Source organism: Epinephelus moara, chromosome 13 (genome assembly GCF_006386435.1).
Source record: "Epinephelus moara isolate mb chromosome 13, YSFRI_EMoa_1.0, whole genome shotgun sequence".
Lineage (NCBI taxonomy): Eukaryota > Metazoa > Chordata > Actinopteri > Perciformes > Serranidae > Epinephelus > Epinephelus moara.
The window spans coordinates 28,569,785-28,591,626 of NC_065518.1; the positions used below are offsets into that span (position 1 = coordinate 28,569,785).

The following is a 21,842-nucleotide window of genomic DNA, read 5'->3' on the forward strand; positions in this document are numbered from 1 at the left end:
TAAACTATTACCTACTACTTTAACCCATATTTGACGTGCCTTTCAGACTATCGTGGTAAAGACAGTTATATCATTTTAAACGTATCACTGTAAAACATGAAGTTCGCTCTCTAATTCAAGTCAACAAAATAGTTTAAACAAATAATATGATTCACATTCAATACTCACACTCGGATCGTCGTCGGCCATATTCAATAGTTGTAATAGTATGTTGGCTTCCAGTGAAATAGAGGGCGCTGTTGCGAAATACAAGGGGTCTAGAACTGCGGGTCCAGATCTGCAGGTCTGAATCTGCGGTCTCCAGGTCTGCAGACACACCCTCCTCCCTTGCCGGGCAACACTGCCCGCGTGCGTAACGGCTGTTGGGCTGGCACGCGTACGGTGTTCACACAGACTGCCGCAGAGCAGCCTGCTGCTGTAACCACTGTATTTCCACAGTTAAAAGCCAGTACGCCACTTATTTATGGAGCCCTGCAAGCCACTGCATTGTCAGCAATGTTTGTTTACAAATGAAGGGATCCTTTCCTCAGAAACGTTGTCAGAAGGCTTTTGAAACTGAAAGAGCAAGTGTTGAGTTATGTCTGCAAGTGATCTAGACACTGAAACGCTAGTGAAAGGTGCTACAATGTCAATACGATTATCAAAAGACCATCTGTCTACTTTTGCTGAAACGTAGGCCACTGCACAAAGCACCCTGGGATACCTGCAATGCGGAACAAGCTGGCAGTGCAACAAGAGGGTGTGACAGTTTACCAGTTCAAACGGTGCTCACATCTAGACAACAAATCAAGCTGCAGCCACAAGTGTACATGTGTCCAGTTTGCCAAAACTTGCGTCCGCCCTGCACAGCACTTCTCGCTCCAAAAGTTGTGGAGTTTTTAAATGGATGTTTTGTTATAGTGTTGCTGTTTTCTCCATTTTTGAATTCTTTGCTCACCATGGAGGCATGGGAAAAGAACAAGGTTTTCTTAGAGTTCAGTGTAACAGGTGGTGAGTAACAGAAATGATCATTTTTTAGGTTAAGTGTTCTTTTAATCCTTTCCAACACTCCTCCCATTTGCTCTAATCCACTCCACTGAATTTTACTTTCTACATCCCTCTTTCCTAAACTAGTAGTGCCTGTAAATGGCCACGTGGACCTGAAGACCAGCCTGACTCCACCTCTAATTACCCACACGGCTGCCACTCCCATGCCCATACCCAAGTTGCCCGTTGGAGGGGACCCCGTCCTGGGCTACGAGTCCCGTCGAGGCAGTAACGTCTCCATAGACCCAGCCTGTTACGACAAATCACCGGTTTGTATATTTGTTATTCTTCTCACATACACCGTACCCCCCGGCCTTCCTCCGAGTGTCTCTCTGAATTCATTGTATGCGTCCTGCTGATGTGTGGAGGTCGTAATGATTGATGATGATTAATGTGGCGTGCCCGTCTGACTCTCTACTTACTGCTGCCGCTGCCACTCTTTATTTGACAAACTGACGATCGGGATAAAGACTTGAGAAAATAAGCCCAGATCTCTACATCTGCTCCTGTCTGCCTGTCAGCATGAATCTCTATTCAATTCAGCTCACGTCAAGCCGAGTCAACCCAATTCAGCTTGGTTTATTTGCATGAAAGAACAACTTCGTCCAAGTTCCAAGATACAAGATCAACACATTTACATGCTGTTCCTCTTGTTATTCTTTTTTTTCTTCCCTGCTTTTCATCCCTCTGTGCCCCTCTTACCCTCCTGGTCATCTTCCTGCTCCAGACCAGCGCCCAGAGCTCTTCCCCACACGCCCCATGGAGCTCTGGCAGCGGCTGGACCAGCCGCCGGTCCAGCTGGAACAGCCTGGGTCGTGCCCCCTCACTCAAACGCCAGAAGCGGCAGTCTGGGGAGCGCCGGTCTCTCCTCTCCGGGGAGGGTGGCTCCAGCTCGGATGACGGGGAAGGCGGAGGTGGGTTGATGGACGAAGACGACGCTTCTCTGGCCAGGACAGACTCCATGTCCCAGTCGCAGAGAAGGCCCAGACACCGGAGGATGGAGTCAGTGGAGACTCGGAGCTCTATGGATTTGCACCCTGATGCTCTGCTGCAGGTAGACGCTGTGCATCCATCAGTTTCCACCTCTGAATAATTTCAGGGTATTTGTCGGTAAGACTCTTAACCTGGAGCACAGTTGGGGTTGAAACTGTGTCGATACCACAATCTCCATAAATTGAAAGCCCTGCTCACTTGAAAGTAGTAACTTTTAGTGTACATCATAAAATTATATTATCAGATTTTTATGGCATCTTTCTTTGTTGCACTTACTGGAATGCTATTCCTCATCATAGCTCTAAGTAAGAGTGTGAAAACAAACACAACACTGCATTTTTACTTTCTGACACATTCACATATTTTAAAACAAAATGAAATAAGCTTAGGTAGTTTTAATGACAAACTCTCTGCAGATCACCAGTTGAGTTAACCAGGTTATGCTAGCATTTATCCTGACTTCACTGACTATGAAAGCAGGCAGGCTACAGTAATGGAACTGTTCTTTACTCATATGACATTGACAGTCAGTTGTTTGCGGGCTTTCCTTCCATCATAAGATTAGAGCAGGGATATTTATTTGCTGAGTAAATGCTCCTCTCTGGCTGATGAAATGTTAACAAGGGATATCACCTGCTGTCATCTTTGGCTGGGATACAACGGGGAAGGACTTTGCTTTGTGGCATGGAGGGGAATTGCTTTATGGGTTCCTTCAGCCCAGCACAACACTTCTGACAAGTTTGTAGTCTTAACAGAATCAAATAGAAGACAGAATATAAGTAAACAATTGTGTTCAGTAGCTATCAGACCTCTGTGCATGAAGCAAAGCTTACCAAATCTGTTACCATACAAAGCACCTACAGAATAAGATTATGAGAGTATAGCATTTATATGACAAGTGTGAGCTGCATCCTGTCCCTCCTTCCTGTCCTTTTCCATGTGCAGGTGCCCTACCTGTACCGCTCAGCCAGTATGCACAGCTCCAGGCCCCCTTCACTGGGACACTTACGGCCCCCTGAGCACAGCGACTGCAATGGGAAGGGCTCTCCATCGGTCCTGGGCCCCACACATGTCTCTCTGGAGGAAAACACTGAAGACGAAAATGCAGACGACGAGGCCAGCCTGGTCAGTGTGTGCGCATGTCTTCGTGGTTGCTTTTCCTTCTGCAGATCAATCTGTGGTTAATGATGTAGAGCTGAGAGCTGAAGATGTAACATGTAACTTTTATCCATTCAAATGTATAAAAATGACCAGACCAATGTTACATATTTTGTTGTGTGCGTACGTCATCCCAAATGTTTCCATCAATGTTCAAACTAAGAGAAATCTCTAATTTTAATCAGGGATGCTGCCTGTGTCATTTTGCGTCATAGTAGTTGCCTTTTACCACATCGTTACATTGAGCGCATCCTTTGTATTTGTAGCACCCATTTGGAAGAGGTTTAAACAAAGACTATGTACTTTTTTCACTGATTTTATATAAGCATGTACCAGGCTGTCTACAAGATTATGTCTTCTTCAATAAACATACGAGTGGTGGTTCTTTTAAATCCATGGATATTGTTGGATCTGATGATAAAATGTGCCAATATTTTTTAAGAGCAGAGCCCAGTCTTTGGCGATTGGTGCTTGCATATGTATTCACTCCCTTTCCTATGACGCCCCTAAATAGGTTCTGGTGCAACCAGTTACCTTCAGAAGCCACATAATTAGTTAAATAAAGTCCACCTGTGTTCAGTCCAAATGCCACATAATATTAGTTTTTATACACCTGTTCTGAAAGGACCCAGAGTCTGCAGCACCACCAAGCAAGTGGCACCATGAAGACCAAGGAGCTGGAGAAGTACAGATCAGGGTTGGGTTATAAAAAAGTATGTGAAACTTTGAACATCCCACTGAGCACCATTAAAATGTATTATTAAAGAATGAAAAACAAGCCTACCAAGAGAGGGCTGCCCACCAAAACCCAAGGACCAGGCAAGAAGGGCATTCATCAGAGAGACAACAAAGAGAAAGATAACCCAGAAGGAGCTGGGAATTGGAATATCTGTCTATAGGACCACTTTAAGTGGTACACTCCAAAGAGCTGGGCTTTATGGAGGAGTGGCCAGAAAGTCTCATATGACTAGAGGACCCTCTTCCATAGGTTTGGGGGGGTCTCCTACATTTCTTCTGGTGAACTCCAAATGTGTTCCTATTTCTTTTTTAAGTTCTAGCTTTGTTTTCTGGCCACTGTCCATAAAGCCCAGCTCTTTGGAGTGTACAGCTCAAAGTGGTCCTATGGACAGATAATCCAGTCTGTGCTGTGGACCTTTCCGGCTCCTTCAGGGTTATCTTTGGGCTCTTGGTTGTCTCTCTGATTAATGCCCTTCTTCCCTGGTCCTTTAAAGTTTGTGGGCGTCCCTCCCCTGGCAGGTTTGTTGTGGTGCAATATTTTCTCCATTTTGTAATAATGGGTTTAACAGTGCTCAGAGGGATGTTCAAAGTTTTAATTATATTTTTATAACCCAACCTTGATCTGTACTTCTCCAGAACTTCATCCTGGACCTGTTTGGAGAGCTCCTTGGTTGTCATGGTGCCACTTGCTTGGTGGTCCCCCTTGCTTAGCAGTGCTGCAGACTCGGTCCTTTCACAACATAAAAACTTAGATGATGTGACACATAGACTGGACATAGGTGGACTCTAGTTAAAAGACTGTGACTTTGAAGATAATTGGTAGCACCAGGTCTTATCCGTGTGCTTCATAGTCAGGGGGGTGAATACACATGCATGCCACTTTTCAGTTTATTAATCAATTCATTTAATGTTAAAACTCTTTATAAACACTTTATAAATTTTGACTACTTTTCTTAGTCCTGAATAACCATAAACCCCCCCTTGTTTATAGAGGACTTGTTCACTGTAGGGCAAACCTGCCCCTGGGTTAATGGTGTAGGGCTAGTAATGTCAACACTAGAGAAGGGTTTGTCCTCATCTGCCAAATTATTTGAGTATATCCATTTGAGTTTAATTTAACTGAAAACTTGAATAAATCCACTCTTGCATCAAATTGTCTATCTACAGTGGTAGGAACAAATGATAAACCTTTAGACAGAATGGAGATGTGTGCGTCACTTGTTTTGTAGAAAGGTTGATACCCCACCCTCTTGCTATGGTTGTGCGTCAAAGGTCTGTGGCCACCATCTCGTGTTGTACCATTTCCCCTGTCTGTTTTCTGGTTGTAAGGAAAGCCCCTGTTCCTCTGCTGATACCTGCTTTCTGTAGTGGAGTCCTCTAGGTGCAGTGCAGCATTCCTCCGAGGTTGCCTCTTGTTTCTGTCCTTCCCAGCGGTACACTCTGTTGTTTGAATAGTCCTCTGTATCCCTCTTGTACTGGATCTTTTCGCTTGTAGCAGGTGTTTGTATTTCGCCACAGACTGGTGGATTCATCGATAGCTTTGAAGTCAGGGCCTAATTTCTCTTTAGTTTTGTCTTCATGTTCTTTGATCATAGAATTATTTTGTTTCTTATGATACTTGCTCAGTGATCAGTAACATGAGATCAAATGAACATTTGTTTGGGATTTCCCCCATATCTGTGTGAATGTCTCACATTACGTGTCTATAGTAGGTTCTTTTTGGATCTTTAGTCCCCTGGGAATGCCCTTGTTGATCCAGTCTTCACTCAGCATTGTGGGGTGTAGTTGTAGGCGCGTCTCTTTTTCTTTGAGTCTCTGAAGTTGGATTCTCAGCTTCTCTGTTGAGACACGGTTGTCCTCTGTAAGATTATCGCACGAGGGAAACAGAATCTTCTGGTCTTGAGCGAATAAGTGGATATTAGCACATTTCATGGTAAGATGGTTAATGTCTTGGAGTATATCCATTATGTTATCATGGGTAGTGTTTGCTTGCAAGATTCTGGAGTGCAAAGTGATATCAGGTGATTTTTTTAAAGGGCGATATTCACAGATCCAACTGTCTCTGATCAAGGTGCATTGGAAATTATCACTTTAGTCTTGAAAAGAAGATCCCGCACAATTGATTGATGGAACAACATAGATAGTGTGCAGCCCATTCCATGTGCAAAATTAGTTGTGGGTGTTTCTCAGTAATGACAGCGTCATGTGTATCATCTGTCACGTTGTGTACCCCATGGGAAAAAGAATGAAAACAAGGGAACAAGTACAGCATGGAAAATGAGCGTGATGGTTTCCAACATAGGATAATCTACAAGGACATTTAATCATAGAAATGACATGAATGCTGGAACATGTGATGACATTGTCGATGAAATACTACTTTCAAGTTTACGGATGAGTTAAGTAGTTGCCTTTACCATGTTATTACATTGAGCACATCCTCTGGGGAATTAATGTAGAAAGTGACAAACAAGTATACATATGAATACAAATATTTTGTGAGTAATAGTAATCATAATATTCATCTGTGTAGGACATATATAACAGGGACTTCTATATACATTAAAAGATCATCTGCAAATAAACGTTTACTGTATATTGATGTTCCAGGTTGCCTTGTTTTAGTCATACATGTGAAACAGTTTTGTAAGAACAAACCAATTGAAAAACTTACATCCGTGCAGAATAAGTGTGGCTCACAATATGCAACAGGAAATTGTGAACATATGAATAATGAATGCACTGTGCACTTCCTCCTCCCTCCAGGGTCGTTTTGCCAGACTGTTCCGCTGGCTGGAGAAGAAGCAGCCGGAGTGGTGTAAACAGAGAGACACCTGGTCACTCTACCTCTTCCCTCCAGACTCAAGGTACCATTCACTCCTCTGCTCACTTCCATTACTCCACCCCTTTGCCCTGTACTTGGTTTTACAGGTACTTTTTCAATAAGATACAGCACTCAGCACTCTTAAAGTCTGTCGTTTCCAAAGAAAAACTGTCAGTGGCAGGATAAATTAGGTTGTGTGCTTTAAAATGAAATGAAATTTTAAAACACAGCACTTTTTAAACGATAGCTTTTTGTTATCAGTGTTCAGGATTAGACTGAGCCATCATCTGACAAGAAGAGGAATCTTCACATTGTATTTGACTGACATCCCATAATGCTGACTGTAATGGCAAAGTGTTATTTTTTTTTATTTTATTTTTTTGCCGCAATGTGAACGCAGCATTTTTTTTCTTCAACTCCTATTCCCTCCCACAATCTCACTTCAGAAGTCTCTTTTATCTGCACATTTCTGCCATGTCAGGGGTGAGTGAGGAGCAGAGGGAGGAAGGGAGTTTCTCCTACTGCTGCGTGTTATCTCAGCCACGTGCTGAATCCATCGCTTCCCACCCCTACTTCGCCCCCTCTTCCTTCACTCCTCCTCCCCTTCTGGGGCTTTGATCTGTGTGTCTCTGCTGTCTATTTGGAGGATGTGGCTGTGGAGGTAACACCAAGCAATACCGGGCCCCAGCCTGCCACCACTGCACCGCAACATGCTAATTAAACATCAAACATCAAGTCCCCACTCACCCACCCCGTAGGAACTTAATGTTACCCCTCACTAGTGTCGTATAATGTCCATTCCCAGTGAGTTGATGTTCGAAATTTTAAAACTCTCAGATACAGTGTAAAATGAGCTCCATCATCAGACTAACAAATGAGGTGGCAGCACCAGGGAAAGACTGAATAGACTACTTAAATTTCATGTTGATTCGAAATCAGTGTGGTGGTAGGGGACTTGACTCATATGACTTAAACTGAGTGAGACCTAAGTTGCATATTTGAGTGACTTGAGACTTGCTTGACTAACACCAATAAAAGAATTGACTTTGACTTGGTATTCGTGATTTGAGACTTGACTTAGAATTGAAACAGATGACTAAAAAAGGACTTGAGTTTTTATAATAAATATTTTCATTTATTGGTTTGAGAAATAGCATTTTGTTTTTGAGACATGATTGGGTTATTTCTAGTGCAAACCTGGCAACCTACTAGGAAGCAGCAGACCAGGAAAGACAAATGCATGAGGCAGCTTTTACTGAGGGGGCTAGTCCAAAAATAATAACATTTGGATTCAAGGATTATGTCGTCGATGACGTTAGTAAGAAGAGAACTGCAGGATGCAAGGTCTGCAGCTCAGAAATCAGCGACATGAACAACATATCATCCAACTTCACCCATCACTAGAAAGCCCACTATGAAATATACATGTGTCTTTGTGGCTGACTGACTGGCTGCTCAAACATTAGCTAGAAAGCTAACATTTGACCAGATCATCAGAATTTCATATGAGTTGCTTGATTCTCACTACAGTAACTTGAGACTTTCTTGAGGTGATGTTTGAGGAGGATTTAAATTTCAGTTCAACTTCACAAGTGAAATTAATGGTAAGCAGCCAACATCAATATCACTATGCATAATTGAACTATAACGTAACTATTTGTGAATTTGAGCCATTTCAGAAGTTCTGGATGTTTCTCTCCTCTGTTGGCCGTATTACATGCTTTGGAAAAGGTTAATAAGAAAAGCTCCCTGTAGTCTGTTATTTTCAGAGTATTAAGAAAACTGAAGGATCTTGGCTCAAACCTGGCTTCTAGCTGACTTTCAATCTCAGCGGGCTGTAACGTTTGGCCATGGCTGAGAGTGACATCGAGGACACAGGCTCTGCGTGGCGCCCATTCTGGCCTTGAACCACCGCAGACGCCCGCCTGTGCTCACAATCACATCAAGAGACAGCAGCGTAGTGGGAGGCCGGAGTCCAGCCGCTTTCACATGGACCCGAGTTCACCTCAACCTGCCTTTGCGCTCTCTTTTGTTACTGCTGCTACTGATGATTACTGCAGGGGAAGTCTTAAATGAGCGGAGGAGTGGGCGGGCCTTGAGGGCATACTGTGATGCAGTCATTGCGATTCCGCGTGTTCGCCATATGACTGGGCTGTGTAAGAACAGTGGTCTGTCTTTATGGAGACTGAGGAAGAGCAGGACTCACAGGGCTGTGCATGTAGTCCCTTATATCAAAGATGATCAGATCATGTGGAACTGCACTGAGTTGTGGGGGAGGTAGGTCATGTGAGCAGCATATGATAAGATACAGATAGGAATAGAACAAACAGACAGCAAGGAAGATGTTTCCAGAGTTACAGTAAATAGTGAAAGTAATGATCTGTGGCATCTTTATGTCGAAACTCTCTGCATTCCTACTTCCCAGTCCCGAATGATATAACAGAAAAGTGATTCCGCCTATAGCTGGAGAAAACATTAAACGTTCTCGCCATCTGTCAGCTTTTTCCTGGAAAGCCAGCTCACAGGAAGTACTGTGGTTTATGTCTCTGGTTTCTGGTTTGTTTGGAATGCACAGAAGAAGAACCGGATAATTAGCATGAGCGCCTCTTATCTCTTCTTGCTATTCTACACAAAGAGGGTGGGTAAAATACTGGAAATTCATACCGATGTAAAAGTACAATTACTCCCAAAAAAAAACGGACTTAAGGAAAATACCATTTGAGAAACCTACTCAATTAAAGTAAAAATATACCTGTCAATATGTTACGTACTTAAAGAAGAAGTTACTTTCCGTGAGGGCCAGTGTAAAATGATTAATAAACAGCACTTGTTAATAAAACCTTTTTATTGAAGTAAAGCAGATCGGCTAATCAAACGTATAAGAATCGCCTATACAACTGAGATGCAAACAGTTTCCCACTCTCTCTCCATCTCTTCCACTTCTACCCCTCTTTTCCATATTGCAACATCAAAGATTAACATTATACATAAAAAATTAAAGTAACTAGCATTAGCCAGCTAACTACATTTTCACGTACAGTATGTGCAACGTATTTCAGTGTTCTTGCAGAGGTAAGATGAGTTTTTAAAGGAAGAAATCTCAAGAGGCATAGCACTTTATTACATAAGTTATGTCTTTATTTAGATTTTGCTAGTGAATGTGGCTAAAATGTGGCTAGTGATTGTCGTTGGAAGCTTCCTTTTGTTCTGGGTTTTGCTCCATCGTCATTGTTTTGCGGTCAAAAGACAGGTGGGGCTTATTTTTCTTTCAGGCAACTGCAGCTTGGCATCTGCAGTAGAGGCGTTTGTCGTGTGCAGTGCCTCCATAGACTCAACCCTCGCATTTAGAGCAAACTAGTTGTAACAAACATATAAATAAACAAACCCATTGATTAATTGTTCAGAGGAATCAATTCATTTCCCCATATGAATCAAGTAAAATTAACTCTATTCATTCCCAGCAAGTCAACACAGATTCCCCAGATTGACTTTGTTTGAATCAATGCTACAGTATCCAATCAAGTTTCAAGTTGCAGGAGGGAAATATGACAGACTTTTTGTTACTCATCAATTAGAAAAAAATGATACCATGGATAATTTCATTAACATACAAAAACTATGTGGTGGTCAGCAAAAACCAAATTGCAGTATGCAAAACATGCAGGTTGAAAATTACAGATGAAGACGCAACAACTTCCAACAAACTTGTTTTAACAAGTAAATACACATTTTAAAAAGCATTTTTGATTTATGTGAATTTAATATATTACCAATTATGTTTTTATAAAGGTGTAAAATTTGGCTAAGAGCATATTATGCCTTGTTCAGGACTTGAAACTCAAAGTTTAGGCATTGACTTGGGACTTGAATGCAGAGGCTTCAAACGTACCTGTGATTTGCAATACAAGGAGTTGGTCCCACTTTCTCTGGTTATTCCTCATCCCTGCACAGAGGTCACGCCAGGACCTGAGTGAGCGCCAACAAACAGACTTGTTCAGCACAAGATCCAAGCAAACATGTCACACCACCGCCTACACTGTTAGAGTGACAGGTGATTTCTGGTGCAAAAACACCAGAGGCGTTCAAAGATTAAAAAGAATATAAAAAGAATGTAGATGAGGAACACCAAGAGTTGGCTGACGATGTAAAAATCAGCTAACACTTTGGGGGAAAAGTGTTGAAATGTACAGATTTGCAACTTTTAATTGGTAGTGTTTGGACACTCTTAGTGATATTTCAGAAGTATAAAACTAACTTTAATCAATCATGTCAGCTGTCATTTAGGAGCAGGTAAGGTATTGATGCCAGAAAACTCAAAAGGTCAGTAAATGTCATCAGAGGGGAAGGCAAAAAGCAAACAAAATCCTTTCATATAAACATTCACGCATCAAGATGTCAGTGTTGGGTTTTTTTCAAATCTCAGGTCTGACAAATATTTTTGCTCTTTGCTTGAGCACGTGCTGACAGTTTTTTCCTGTGTTTTTTTTGGTGTGTTTTTGTAAGTCTCAGGCCATTTGAACTTGACATTGAAGTTCTCAGCCCACTTTCAAACCATGGCATCAGAGGCGTGTGTTTCCCATGTGACCTCCCTCCCTGCTGCTTGAGGATAACACATGAATTCTTTAGCATCAAGGCTCTGACGTGCAGATGTCAAAGAGGAATTAGCTTATCCCGTCTGTCTACCGTTTGCATAATGCTTATCAAAGTCAGATGACACGCATACATACACACAGACTCAGCAAGTGTTGACACAATGGTGCCTGCGTTGCCAAATAAAGCCAAAAATCCAGATCTGAGCCTTACAATATTGTCCCCCGCTGTACACCAATATGAGCCATCAAAGCGGATTTGACACACAGTTTAATCCTTTCCACTGTATATAACAAGCATTCCCTCTTTCTTTCTCTCAGTTGTCGTGAGCTAAAAGCTTGGGAACCTTCTCATGTCGGGTAATGAAAGTCAGACATAATTAATGACTCCTAATTCTACAGCGGTTCATTACAGGGTTACTATATGTGAGACAAGCGCTCTTAAATTGAATGAGAATCATTCATTACTGTGGACAGCGTTTCAGTAAATGTCCTTGTACAGTGATGTTTTTTATTTCAGGTTTTTCTTAGAACATACCTGGACTGAGCACTCCACTACAGTTCACAGGAACATTTAAGAGACATTGCAGATTAAGATTTTGCACAGTAAACACATGATAATCTTAAAAATATGATGCAGTATATGTTAAACTACTCATTAGTATATACATTGAACAAAACTAGAAATGCAGTACTTTGTTTGTTCCCATTTTTACGCCCCTGCACCGGCAATAGCCGTGGCTGGAGGCATTGTATTGATTAATTGATTTCTTCAAATTTGGCACAAACGTGCAGTTGGGCTCAAGAATCAAGTAATTGGATTTTAGTGGTCACAGGTCAGAGTTTAAGATCATTGTGGCCTTGTCCGTCTTATTCTAGTGAAGGCGATATCTTAAGAACACCTTGAGGGAATTCCTTTAAATCTGGCACAAACGTCCACAGATGAACTGATTACTGATTACTAACCTCCAAAATGATCATTTGTTTATCAGTTACTCACCCCATTTGATTCTTCAAATTTGGCACAAACGTCCACTTGGAGCCAATCATGTAGTGACTAGATTTGGGTGGTCAAAGGTCATGGTCACTGTGACCTCGTCCATTTCATTCTGGTGAATGCAATGCTATATATATATATATATATATATATATATATATATATATATATAGCAGTATTGATACTTTAACTATATTGATACTTTAAAATTCCCTTCAGACATGTTTGACGACAAATACAAATCAGTTTTGAATAATTTGTGTTTAGTTAAAAATTGTTAAGTATATCTACTCCCTTCCCTAAAACCGAAGGAATCTTTGCCTTTAATATTGAGAAAGAAACACACTTGTTGGTGCAGTTGCTTGTTTTGGATGGATACCTATTTATCATTTCTCTGTTGTTGTTTTTTTGTTGTTTTTTCCAGGTTTCGCATCCTGTGCAATAAGATTATCACCCACAAGATGTTTGACCATATTGTGTTGGTCATTATCTTCCTCAACTGCATCACCATCGCCATCGAGAGACCTAGCATCACCACTGCCGTGAGTCTAAAAACAACAGTACAAACACCCAGTTAGCTTCACACTACATGACCTTTTGCTCTGTAAAGTTAGAGTTAAGAGTCTATGAAAAGATTCAACTCGAATGTGTTGCCTTCAGTCTTCAATGACAAGCACAATGAGAAGAAGAGAGAAAGAAAAAAGTCAGAAGTCAAGATGAAAGATAGGTAGAAACACCAAGAAGCATAAACACATATATTACATATATAAATATAATACAGAAATGTAATAAATGTGTGAATATCTGTGTTGAATCCAATATAAAAAACTCTCTGGCAGCCTAAAAAAAACTCAACAGAAAGGGTGAAAAAAAGGAGGATGTACCTGTCAACAAGTTCAGCCTTGATGGCTGTTCAAACAAACACACACACACACTCGTCCAAAACAGAATTACTACAGTAGTTTACTCTCCAAAGAGAAAAGAAGTGGAACACCATGTAAGCAGGGAACCACTCCTGTTTGACTGTGAGCCAGTAGCTTTGGGTAATGTGTGCTACACCTCTGTGTCTACTGCACTGCATCATCAACACCATCACCTCCTTAGCTAATGCACCATCCCTTCAAATAGAGGAGGCCTGGCTGAATGCCTTGCAGCAACACACACGCACACACACATCTAAGTGTGTGTCCTTTCGTACTTCTAGCTTTAACATCGGAGCCCAGTCCAGCCGCTCCATACATAAACACAATAATTATCACTGTTTGATTTTTTTTTTCCTCACTGAGCGAGGTGTTCCGTGGATGGACCTAATTGCGGTCCAGTCTTGCTGGAACGCTCCGTTCTGCTTGTTTTGCGACTGAAACACGGAGGAGACAGTGCCGTTGTAATTGATTTAATTATCTGTGGGCTGGCGTACGTGGCTAATGTCGAGGAAAGGAGATGTTTTACAAATGGAGGGCGGCCTACAGGCAGCCCCGTCTAATCAGGGCAGAAAGATCACACACACATACAGTATATATATATGGGATGATTTGTTACCCCTCACCTCTGCACACACAGGTCTGTAACTACAAATGCACAAAGTCCACCACAGCAGGCACCCTAACATTCACATCAGAGTGTAGTACTTTCGCATGCACATACATTTTGTCAGCTTCCTGCCGTGGCCGTCGTGTCCGGTCTGCACCCTGAGGCCATTATTGAAATGAGATGGAAATGTATGACGCAGCAAGCAGCCCGAAACAAGAGAACGAGCAGTCATTACAGTTTTGAGCTGAGATGCTTATTGCTCCAGATCTCATTTGGCCGGGTGGTCATTGCATGCTGCTATTTGTTTGCCTGTGTGGGTTGTTTTGAATTAATGAAGCCGATTGTGAATCGATTTCCACTCGCTGATTCTGTTTGGGCTGTGTATAACAGCCCAACATGTATAATTTATCAGTCCGCTGCTTCTCATTTGAAGTACCTTCTTAACATCACCCATGGTGCCAGCCTGACAAAAGACACATGTTATATTCTTTAAATAGAAATTTAGTCAGTAAGTCAATTTAGAGATAAAGCGTTTTAGTCACAACAGTTTTAGTGCGGAATGCAGGCTGAATAATTAGTTTATGGTCTTGGAAGTTATGTCACACACTTTGTGTTTGGCTTGCAGTGCATTGCTGTTTTGGTTTGGTGCTGGATGTTGCTTGGATACTGTCTTCCTGTTGCTTAGTGGAAATGATTGAGGATGATTATACCACCTATTATGATTTATTATTCCTAATTGAGCTAGGGGACAATACATCACTGTCTAGAGTTCTAAATTGAATTATATCAGCATCACCAGTATAAAACACAATCAATCTAAGTTTTCTGCGTCCACGTCATCAACATTGAGACAGAGAGATAGCGCTACATGCTGGGCCATGATTAAAGCTTTCCAGGAGGTGTGGGCTGACTCTTTTCTGCTGCTCAGGAATGCAGGAAGGGTAGGTAATTGCATAATTGAATGCTGCATTAAGCAAGATTTTTATATAACAATGTATTCCTGTACAGTCATCTACTAAATTATTGCTATCATACAGAGTGTTGAGCTCCCTAAAAATTAGAGAGAGATACTGTACCTCTCCAGCACGGGGCTGCCAGTGTAGAATGCCTCGTGGAACATTGTAGATTACCCTCTGGAAGTGTATAGTATTAGGTATTGTTTTCCCTGGCTTGTTACTAAGCAAAGTCATTTCTGGTCTATGTCATTATGTTCAGCATTATGTCAAACCAGGCTGAGCTAGAATGAGCTGTATAGGCTGCTGGCTTGTGGTTCCCTAAATTGTGGTCAGACACACTGGATGACAGTCAGTACATTCATGGTTGAACTGGGAATGACACCACCACTATTATGAGGAATGGGAGGGGGGCAAGAGGGAGACAGTTTACTACTGTTGAGGGAGCTTTGGATTCCTCTCACCATCTGACACAATAGGCCATTTTCACAGTAGGAACAACACAGATGTAAATAATAAAAGTAAAGATGGTTGAACTCCATTTAGTTGCTCTGATTTCAGGATTCTTGTATCTGCATGCTTGCTCACTGTCCCTCTCACTGGAGCTCTTGATTAAAACAGAGCCATCGTTAATGTTATTAGTAACACCTGTGCTTTTCCGGGTCCATGTCATTGGTTCGACATCCCATTAGTCCGACTGTCCGCAGTGCTGAACGGCTCGCGGCGGGCGTATGGTGCGCCGCGACCGGCTTGAGACGGAGCAGGCTCACGGGTTATGTGTTTGTCACTTTCCTTTTCATTTTAACCCACACCATGATCTTTTCCTAACACTAACCAAGTGGTTTTGTGCCTAAACCTAACCAGACCTTAACCACAGGGCATCATGATGATTTCGGAACGGACTTCGGAACAATGAGTTTAATATGGTCGGAACAATGGGCTGTCGAGCCAATGGGCTGTTCCCTGCTTTTCCTACTATGACAAGTCAAAATGTCTGCTGTATGAAAGTTTTCTCTCTTGCTTTCAGTCCTCGGTCTTCTTTTTATTTAATTTCAGTTAGCCAAAATGTAAGTATACATATTGGGAAAAAAGCTACAGTAAACTTGTTTATGTGTTTAATTTTGTTCGGCTAGCTAGCTAGCTAAAACAGCTAACGTTAGCTACAGCTGTTTACATGCAAACAAACCTTAACAAACCTTATTTAGCCTGCTACAGAGGAAAGTCTCAGCTTCTTTAATATCGTTTATTTTATCATTTTGTTCATTTCAGTCAGCCAAGATGTAAGTAAAGAAAGTAAAGTAGCGTTAAAAGTGATACCTTGCTTCAGTTTTGAGGGCTAACATTAACTAACATGACAACAGCTAACCTTAGCAGTATGCGGTATTTCGGCTAGCTAGCTAACATATTTGTTGAGTTTTCAAGAACCAAATTTACCAGCCTGTTAGTGAAAACCCAGAATTTGTGAATAATTCTAAATTTGTAGTTTAAAAAAAAAATCATGTTGGTTATTTCAGTTTGCTGAAACATAGCTACATGAAAAAAATAAGTGTAGCTTTAGTGAATGCTTAACTTTTGCATGCTAGCTAGCCAAACTGGCTCCAGTAATTTACATGTAGCGTTCATTTTTTTAGTTAGCAAGCTGTTTGTTCAGTTTAAATCAGCATACATATAACATAATTTTGGAGCAAGTTCTCACCTTGTTCAACATTGTTAAGTTAGCTTTTTTCATCATTTTGTTCATTTCTGTCGGCCAATATGTAGCCTCAGCATAATGCTAAGTGTGGGGGAAAAAATTACCTAAATTTTTGCAGGCTAGCTAACTAACATGCAGTTTATTTTTTATTATTTTCTACAATTTATTTGGCCAAATATACTGTAAGCACATGAATTATACAAAGGGTAACTTCAAGTTAATACTGTGTTATTTTTTCAGGCTTGTTAGATAACGTGGCCTCAGCCATTTACAGTATTTCTGGCACAGCAGGGTGTATATTTTTAAACTGATCTAAATCTAAACCTAAACCTAGATCTAAAGTTAACAGCTTGTAGGCTACAGCTGGTAACATGATTATACTGTACACACCTAAATCAACCGGCCGTTTTCCAGAATGTGATTGGACTGACAAATTTAGGCAAACTATTGACCAGGGAATTCATGTTTCATCAAGGGATACAGCCTGAATTTTAACTTCTGTATCTCTTGCTCCTCTGTCATTCTATACCACATGCCTGTTAGTTCCTAATGAATGAAACTATGAAAACTCGTTCACAGAGGACAGGAATGGCTGCTGTCAAGCCTGGAATTTATAAACCCTCTCAACGCCAGCATTCCCAGTGATGTCATGCCTGACATTCCCAGAGAAAACGCTGCAGGACTGCCATCTCTGTGTTTATGTGTGTGATTTTGTGTTCCTCGGAGCATGGGTGATGTTACTTAGAGGCCGTGGGAAAGGCAGCCACCTACACCCGCTCACATGCACACACCAGACACATATCCAGTACATAGACAGTCAGTTGCAGGAAGGGGTTGTGTCTCCTCAGACAGAGGGGAAGTAGGGTAAATAAGCAGTCAGTGAAGGGATTTTATTCTTTCTAGATTGCTTGTTTTTTCTCTTAAGTCCTTGTTTAGCTCAGTAAATAGGATCCCATCCTCCCCTGCGTGCACTGCGCACACACCACTGAGCCATGCTGCCTCAGGCAACAGGGAAGCATGGAGTGCAATAAAGTGCATATAGAAGGAGATGTATTCACTCAGTCCTGATGGTATTGTGTTGTGTGCACACTCACAAAACAACATGATGGTGCTTGCTTTCTGAACTGCCTGTTTATCTCTGATAAAAAAATAAACGACATGCTGGTTTAATTGGAAAACTGCCAATTTCAGCCTAAAATTTTTGCTTCTCAACACTAAAGCGTTTCACCAAGTGTTCCACAGGTGATACGATGCCGCTTGTCCACGGTGCAAATGATTGAATTTAGGGAATACTTACAAGTTTATTTGCACTGTGAAAAACTAAAGATAATGTTTTTTTCCACCAGTAAAAGGAAACTTTTAAGATTTTACGCTTAGATATTAGATGCCTTGTTTGAATTTTCCTGCAGTGATAATACATAGTAAACTTTATAATTGCCTGCCAGCCATCATTAGTGAGTGCAACAGAGATGTTTGTACAAAGATGTTTTCAAATACTGCATGAGGAAAATAGCTCCCTCATACATTATTCAGATCAATTTAGAAGCACACAAAGAACAAACTCAGTAGAAAAACATGCTTAGAACAAAAAATGTGAATTTCAAGTCATTAAAAGTGTTAGCATGTACCTCACTTATCCAGGTTTCTCTTCCTTCTTTACTGCAGGAGCGGATCTTCCTAAAATTATCAAACTACATCTTCACGGCAATTTTTGTGGCTGAGATGACTATAAAGGTGAGACACTCTAGATTTCTACTGACATGTTAGATTGTAAAACCTTTCTGTGAGAGTCCTCTTGGTTTACTTTCTAAAGCCCAGTCAAATTTGGTGAAAGAGTTTTGTTCTTTTATCTAATGGGATGCCACGTACTACTAAATATTGATTCTGTGGAGTGTCAAGCTTGCACGCTATGGCCACTGACTGCTTATGGTCATCATTTAAATGTGTGTTTGCTTTCCATTCTTCCATGAAGTCATCACTAATTTCTGTTCTCACTCACTCAGTAGACATCAGCTCTTTTGCCACAAAATATTTGGCAGCTCAAGATTTTTTTGGTACCGTACCTCATCGTTTGTCCCCAGCTTTGAAAGGAACAAGATGAAGCATCTGTGTTCACTCACAATGTACAAATTTTGCATAAGATGGAGAAACCGGCACCAGACTCCACAAACTGCTCAGTAACAAAGCTGCAGAGAAAATACAGAGTCTGCCTGATACCCGCATGCACTGTAAGCCCCAAAAATACAAAAGAAAAAAGAGTTCAGAGGGAGGAAAGGGAGGAAGAGAATGAGAGATTGAGACTCAAACAGACAGTGAACATGCACACTGTACACACACACACACACACACAGACACACACACACACACACACTCAGGGCTGTTTCATAATGCTAAGCGGAGGATTGTCTCGCCAGTATTCAAATGGACCAGCTTTGAATGGAGGTCCATGCAGGCGTGGGCGGGAGCGAGCGGAGGCAGAGGGGAGGAAAGTTCATGGGTGTCACTCATTCAAAGCCTCTGTCTCTATTTTTGGTCCCAGTGCAATTGGCGGGCTAACGAACGTAGGGCCTGTACACGCAAGCACACACACGGAGTACTGGTTGTGTTATTTAATTTTAAGATAATGTTCTAAAATCATGTCATAGTTTGGTGTTAAAAGATGTGGGCAACTTAAATCACCTAAATTAGGAATTGCAGGATGTTATTTCCATGGGTTAAATGTAATGAGGTAAAAAGTACAATATCTCCCTCTTAAACGTAGGGTAGTAGAAATATAATGTATCATTAAATAGATATACTCACATAAAGTATAATTATGTCAGATATTTAGGCCTAATAATGGGATGCACTTTTTTCTAACACTGAATACACAGTGAAGAGTCAGTAGTAGCTGTCTGAGATCTGTTTTTGCTCATCAAATATGATCAGCCTCTTTGATGATTCCCAGTCATATACTGCATATACCGTCATGCATTAATTAGCATCACCTAATGTAAATTATCCTCTATCCATCTCCCACTTTTTCTCTTGCTCTCTCATCTCTTTGGTTACATTAGGTGATAAGAAATGCATGAAGCAAAGATAGCTGTCGTGGCCTGATTTAATACGTTTCAGCTACAAAAAAAACAACAAGTGAGCCAGTCTCTATTATTTTCTGGAATGCAAATTGCATTATGGGTAGAATAAATGATGAGTGGTACCTATAGAATTAGAAATGCGGGTTGAAAAAGCTTGCAGCTTTTCTGATCTTGGCTGCCAAGTTGGAAGAAAACAATCTACAATGCTGTGCATACAGGACATTAAGCATAATAAAAGCAAAAGATGTCTTGATAACAAATAAATCTGCAAACGCTCACACAAAAATATATATTGAATCACTGATTCGTGTATCATTTTATGCCACTAACATTTAGAGTTGATATTTCAATTTAAATGTATCAAAATAATATTGGTAAAGCAGCAGTTTACCCTTTGAGCTTTCTGCTGCCTCAGTAGCATACACTAACTCCACTCTGCTGTATGTCCATGTATCATGCCTCTGTGTGCCATCTGTGTCCAGATCGTAGCTTTGGGCTGGTGTTTTGGGGACAAGGCCTACCTGAGGAGCAGCTGGAACATTCTGGACGGGATGTTGGTGATGATCTCTGTTATCGACATCCTCGTGTCTCTCATCTCCAACTCTGGTACCAAGATCCTGGGCATGCTCAGAGTGCTGAGGCTGCTGAGGACCCTGAGGCCACTACGGTAAGTGGCTCTCTTGGGGACGCCGAAATTTATAGACAAACAAACACACTGAGAAACCAGCCCTGAAGCTGTTGATAGGAATCACAAAATAAAGTCTTACCACAAAATACTTAAATGTCCGACCTTCTTGGTGGGAAATATTAAAAGGCCAGAACAAACCGACCCCATATACTGTATATAGGTTTGAGTCTTTCCATTTCCCAGACTCCTGGGATGAAGAAAGTGCCTGATATGGATGTTTTGTTTTAAAATGGAGGTGGAACAAACTGAGCTTTCTCTCAGCTCTGACATGTACCACCTTTTGGAGCTTTTGGGAGATGTGTGTGTGTGTGTGTGTGTGTGTGTGTGTGTGTGTGNTTATTTTCATGTGCGTTCATGCATGTGTTATTGTCAGCGTGTACACAATTGCACAACTATGTTTATTTGAGCAGAAGTAAGGCGGAAATCACCAATTTGGAGGCTGTATTTGCGCTTACGTTTCCAAATGTGTGTGTATGTGTGGGTGCAGAGGGAAATCTAGAATGTGTGTCTTTGTGAAATACCAGACAGGGTCTTCACGTGTGTGGACTTCTTTGTCCTTAGTTTTAGCCTCAGTGTGTGTTCACGCGTGTGCCATTTGCATGCATGTAGCGTCATGCTTGACTTGGCTCACAGCCGCACGCTTGGTGTTTCATCTTGTGAAGGGGAGCTCTCTAGGCTTTGCCCTCTCTTGAATATTTATTGCAGTTCTAAAGAAGAGCACACAAATCAAATATTCATCTTCTTCCTGCCAAATTTACCCACTAAACACCACTGATCTTTTCGTCTTCGTTTGCTTTTGTAACTTTCACCTTTGACATGAAAGGGAAATCTTTTGCCAGGACTGTCCTCCCTGCCTTCAAACAGTTACTTTCTTCTTTGAGTTTATACTGTAACATTGGTGTGTGAACTAGGTAGTGAATTTGTTTGTGCTTCACATTAGGTGTACATGTATTTGCAAGTATGCAGTGTGCTTTGTTGACTTATGCTCAAGAATACTGCCACAGAAGCACTCATCAATAATAAGTGACAATTGTTAGAGTCTGAGCAGGACAGACAGTGTACACATAGTGGACATACTTTGGTATGTATGTGAAAGTATGATTTCAGTTTATAGACCCTTTTAGGGTCGACATCAGACTGACGTCATTTTATCAGCTGGACGCAAAACATGACTTGCGACCACAGGGCTGCCGGCTACATAGGAGTCTCAAAATGTCGTCTTGTGTTATTGGGAGCTAGAATAGAAGGAGTCATGACTCAAAACTTCAATTTCTATCACATGCCAGCTGCCACGGCCCGTCAACAAAAACGAAGATAACTTTGGTTAAATGCGATAAGACAAAAGGACTGGACAGAGGTGATCATCAAAAATGCTCGCATGTGCAGTGCACACTTCATACCTTCTTTATAATTTCAGTAATACCATAGTACCACTTCTGGATGACCAGACACACATACATACACACACACACACACACACACACACACACACACACACACACATACACACATACACAAGTAGATGGACAGACAGTGACAGAAGATGAGTTCTGTGTGATTAGAAAACAGCAAACGA

At 41.3% G+C, this 21,842-nt stretch overlaps 1 protein-coding gene across 1 annotated transcript in view; it reads left to right on the forward strand.

Moving 5' to 3' along the window:
• Positions 1-21,842, forward strand: part of cacna1g (calcium channel, voltage-dependent, T type, alpha 1G subunit) — a 210,569-nt gene that overhangs the window by 123,163 nt on the left and 65,564 nt on the right. The window contains exons 15-21 of the mRNA XM_050059547.1: positions 1,114-1,295; positions 1,754-2,080; positions 2,965-3,144; positions 6,682-6,782; positions 12,750-12,867; positions 18,167-18,235; positions 20,061-20,245. Of these exons, the coding sequence (XP_049915504.1) occupies positions 1,114-1,295; positions 1,754-2,080; positions 2,965-3,144; positions 6,682-6,782; positions 12,750-12,867; positions 18,167-18,235; positions 20,061-20,245 (1,162 nt within the window). The remainder of the gene's footprint in view (positions 1-1,113; positions 1,296-1,753; positions 2,081-2,964; positions 3,145-6,681; positions 6,783-12,749; positions 12,868-18,166; positions 18,236-20,060; positions 20,246-21,842) is intronic.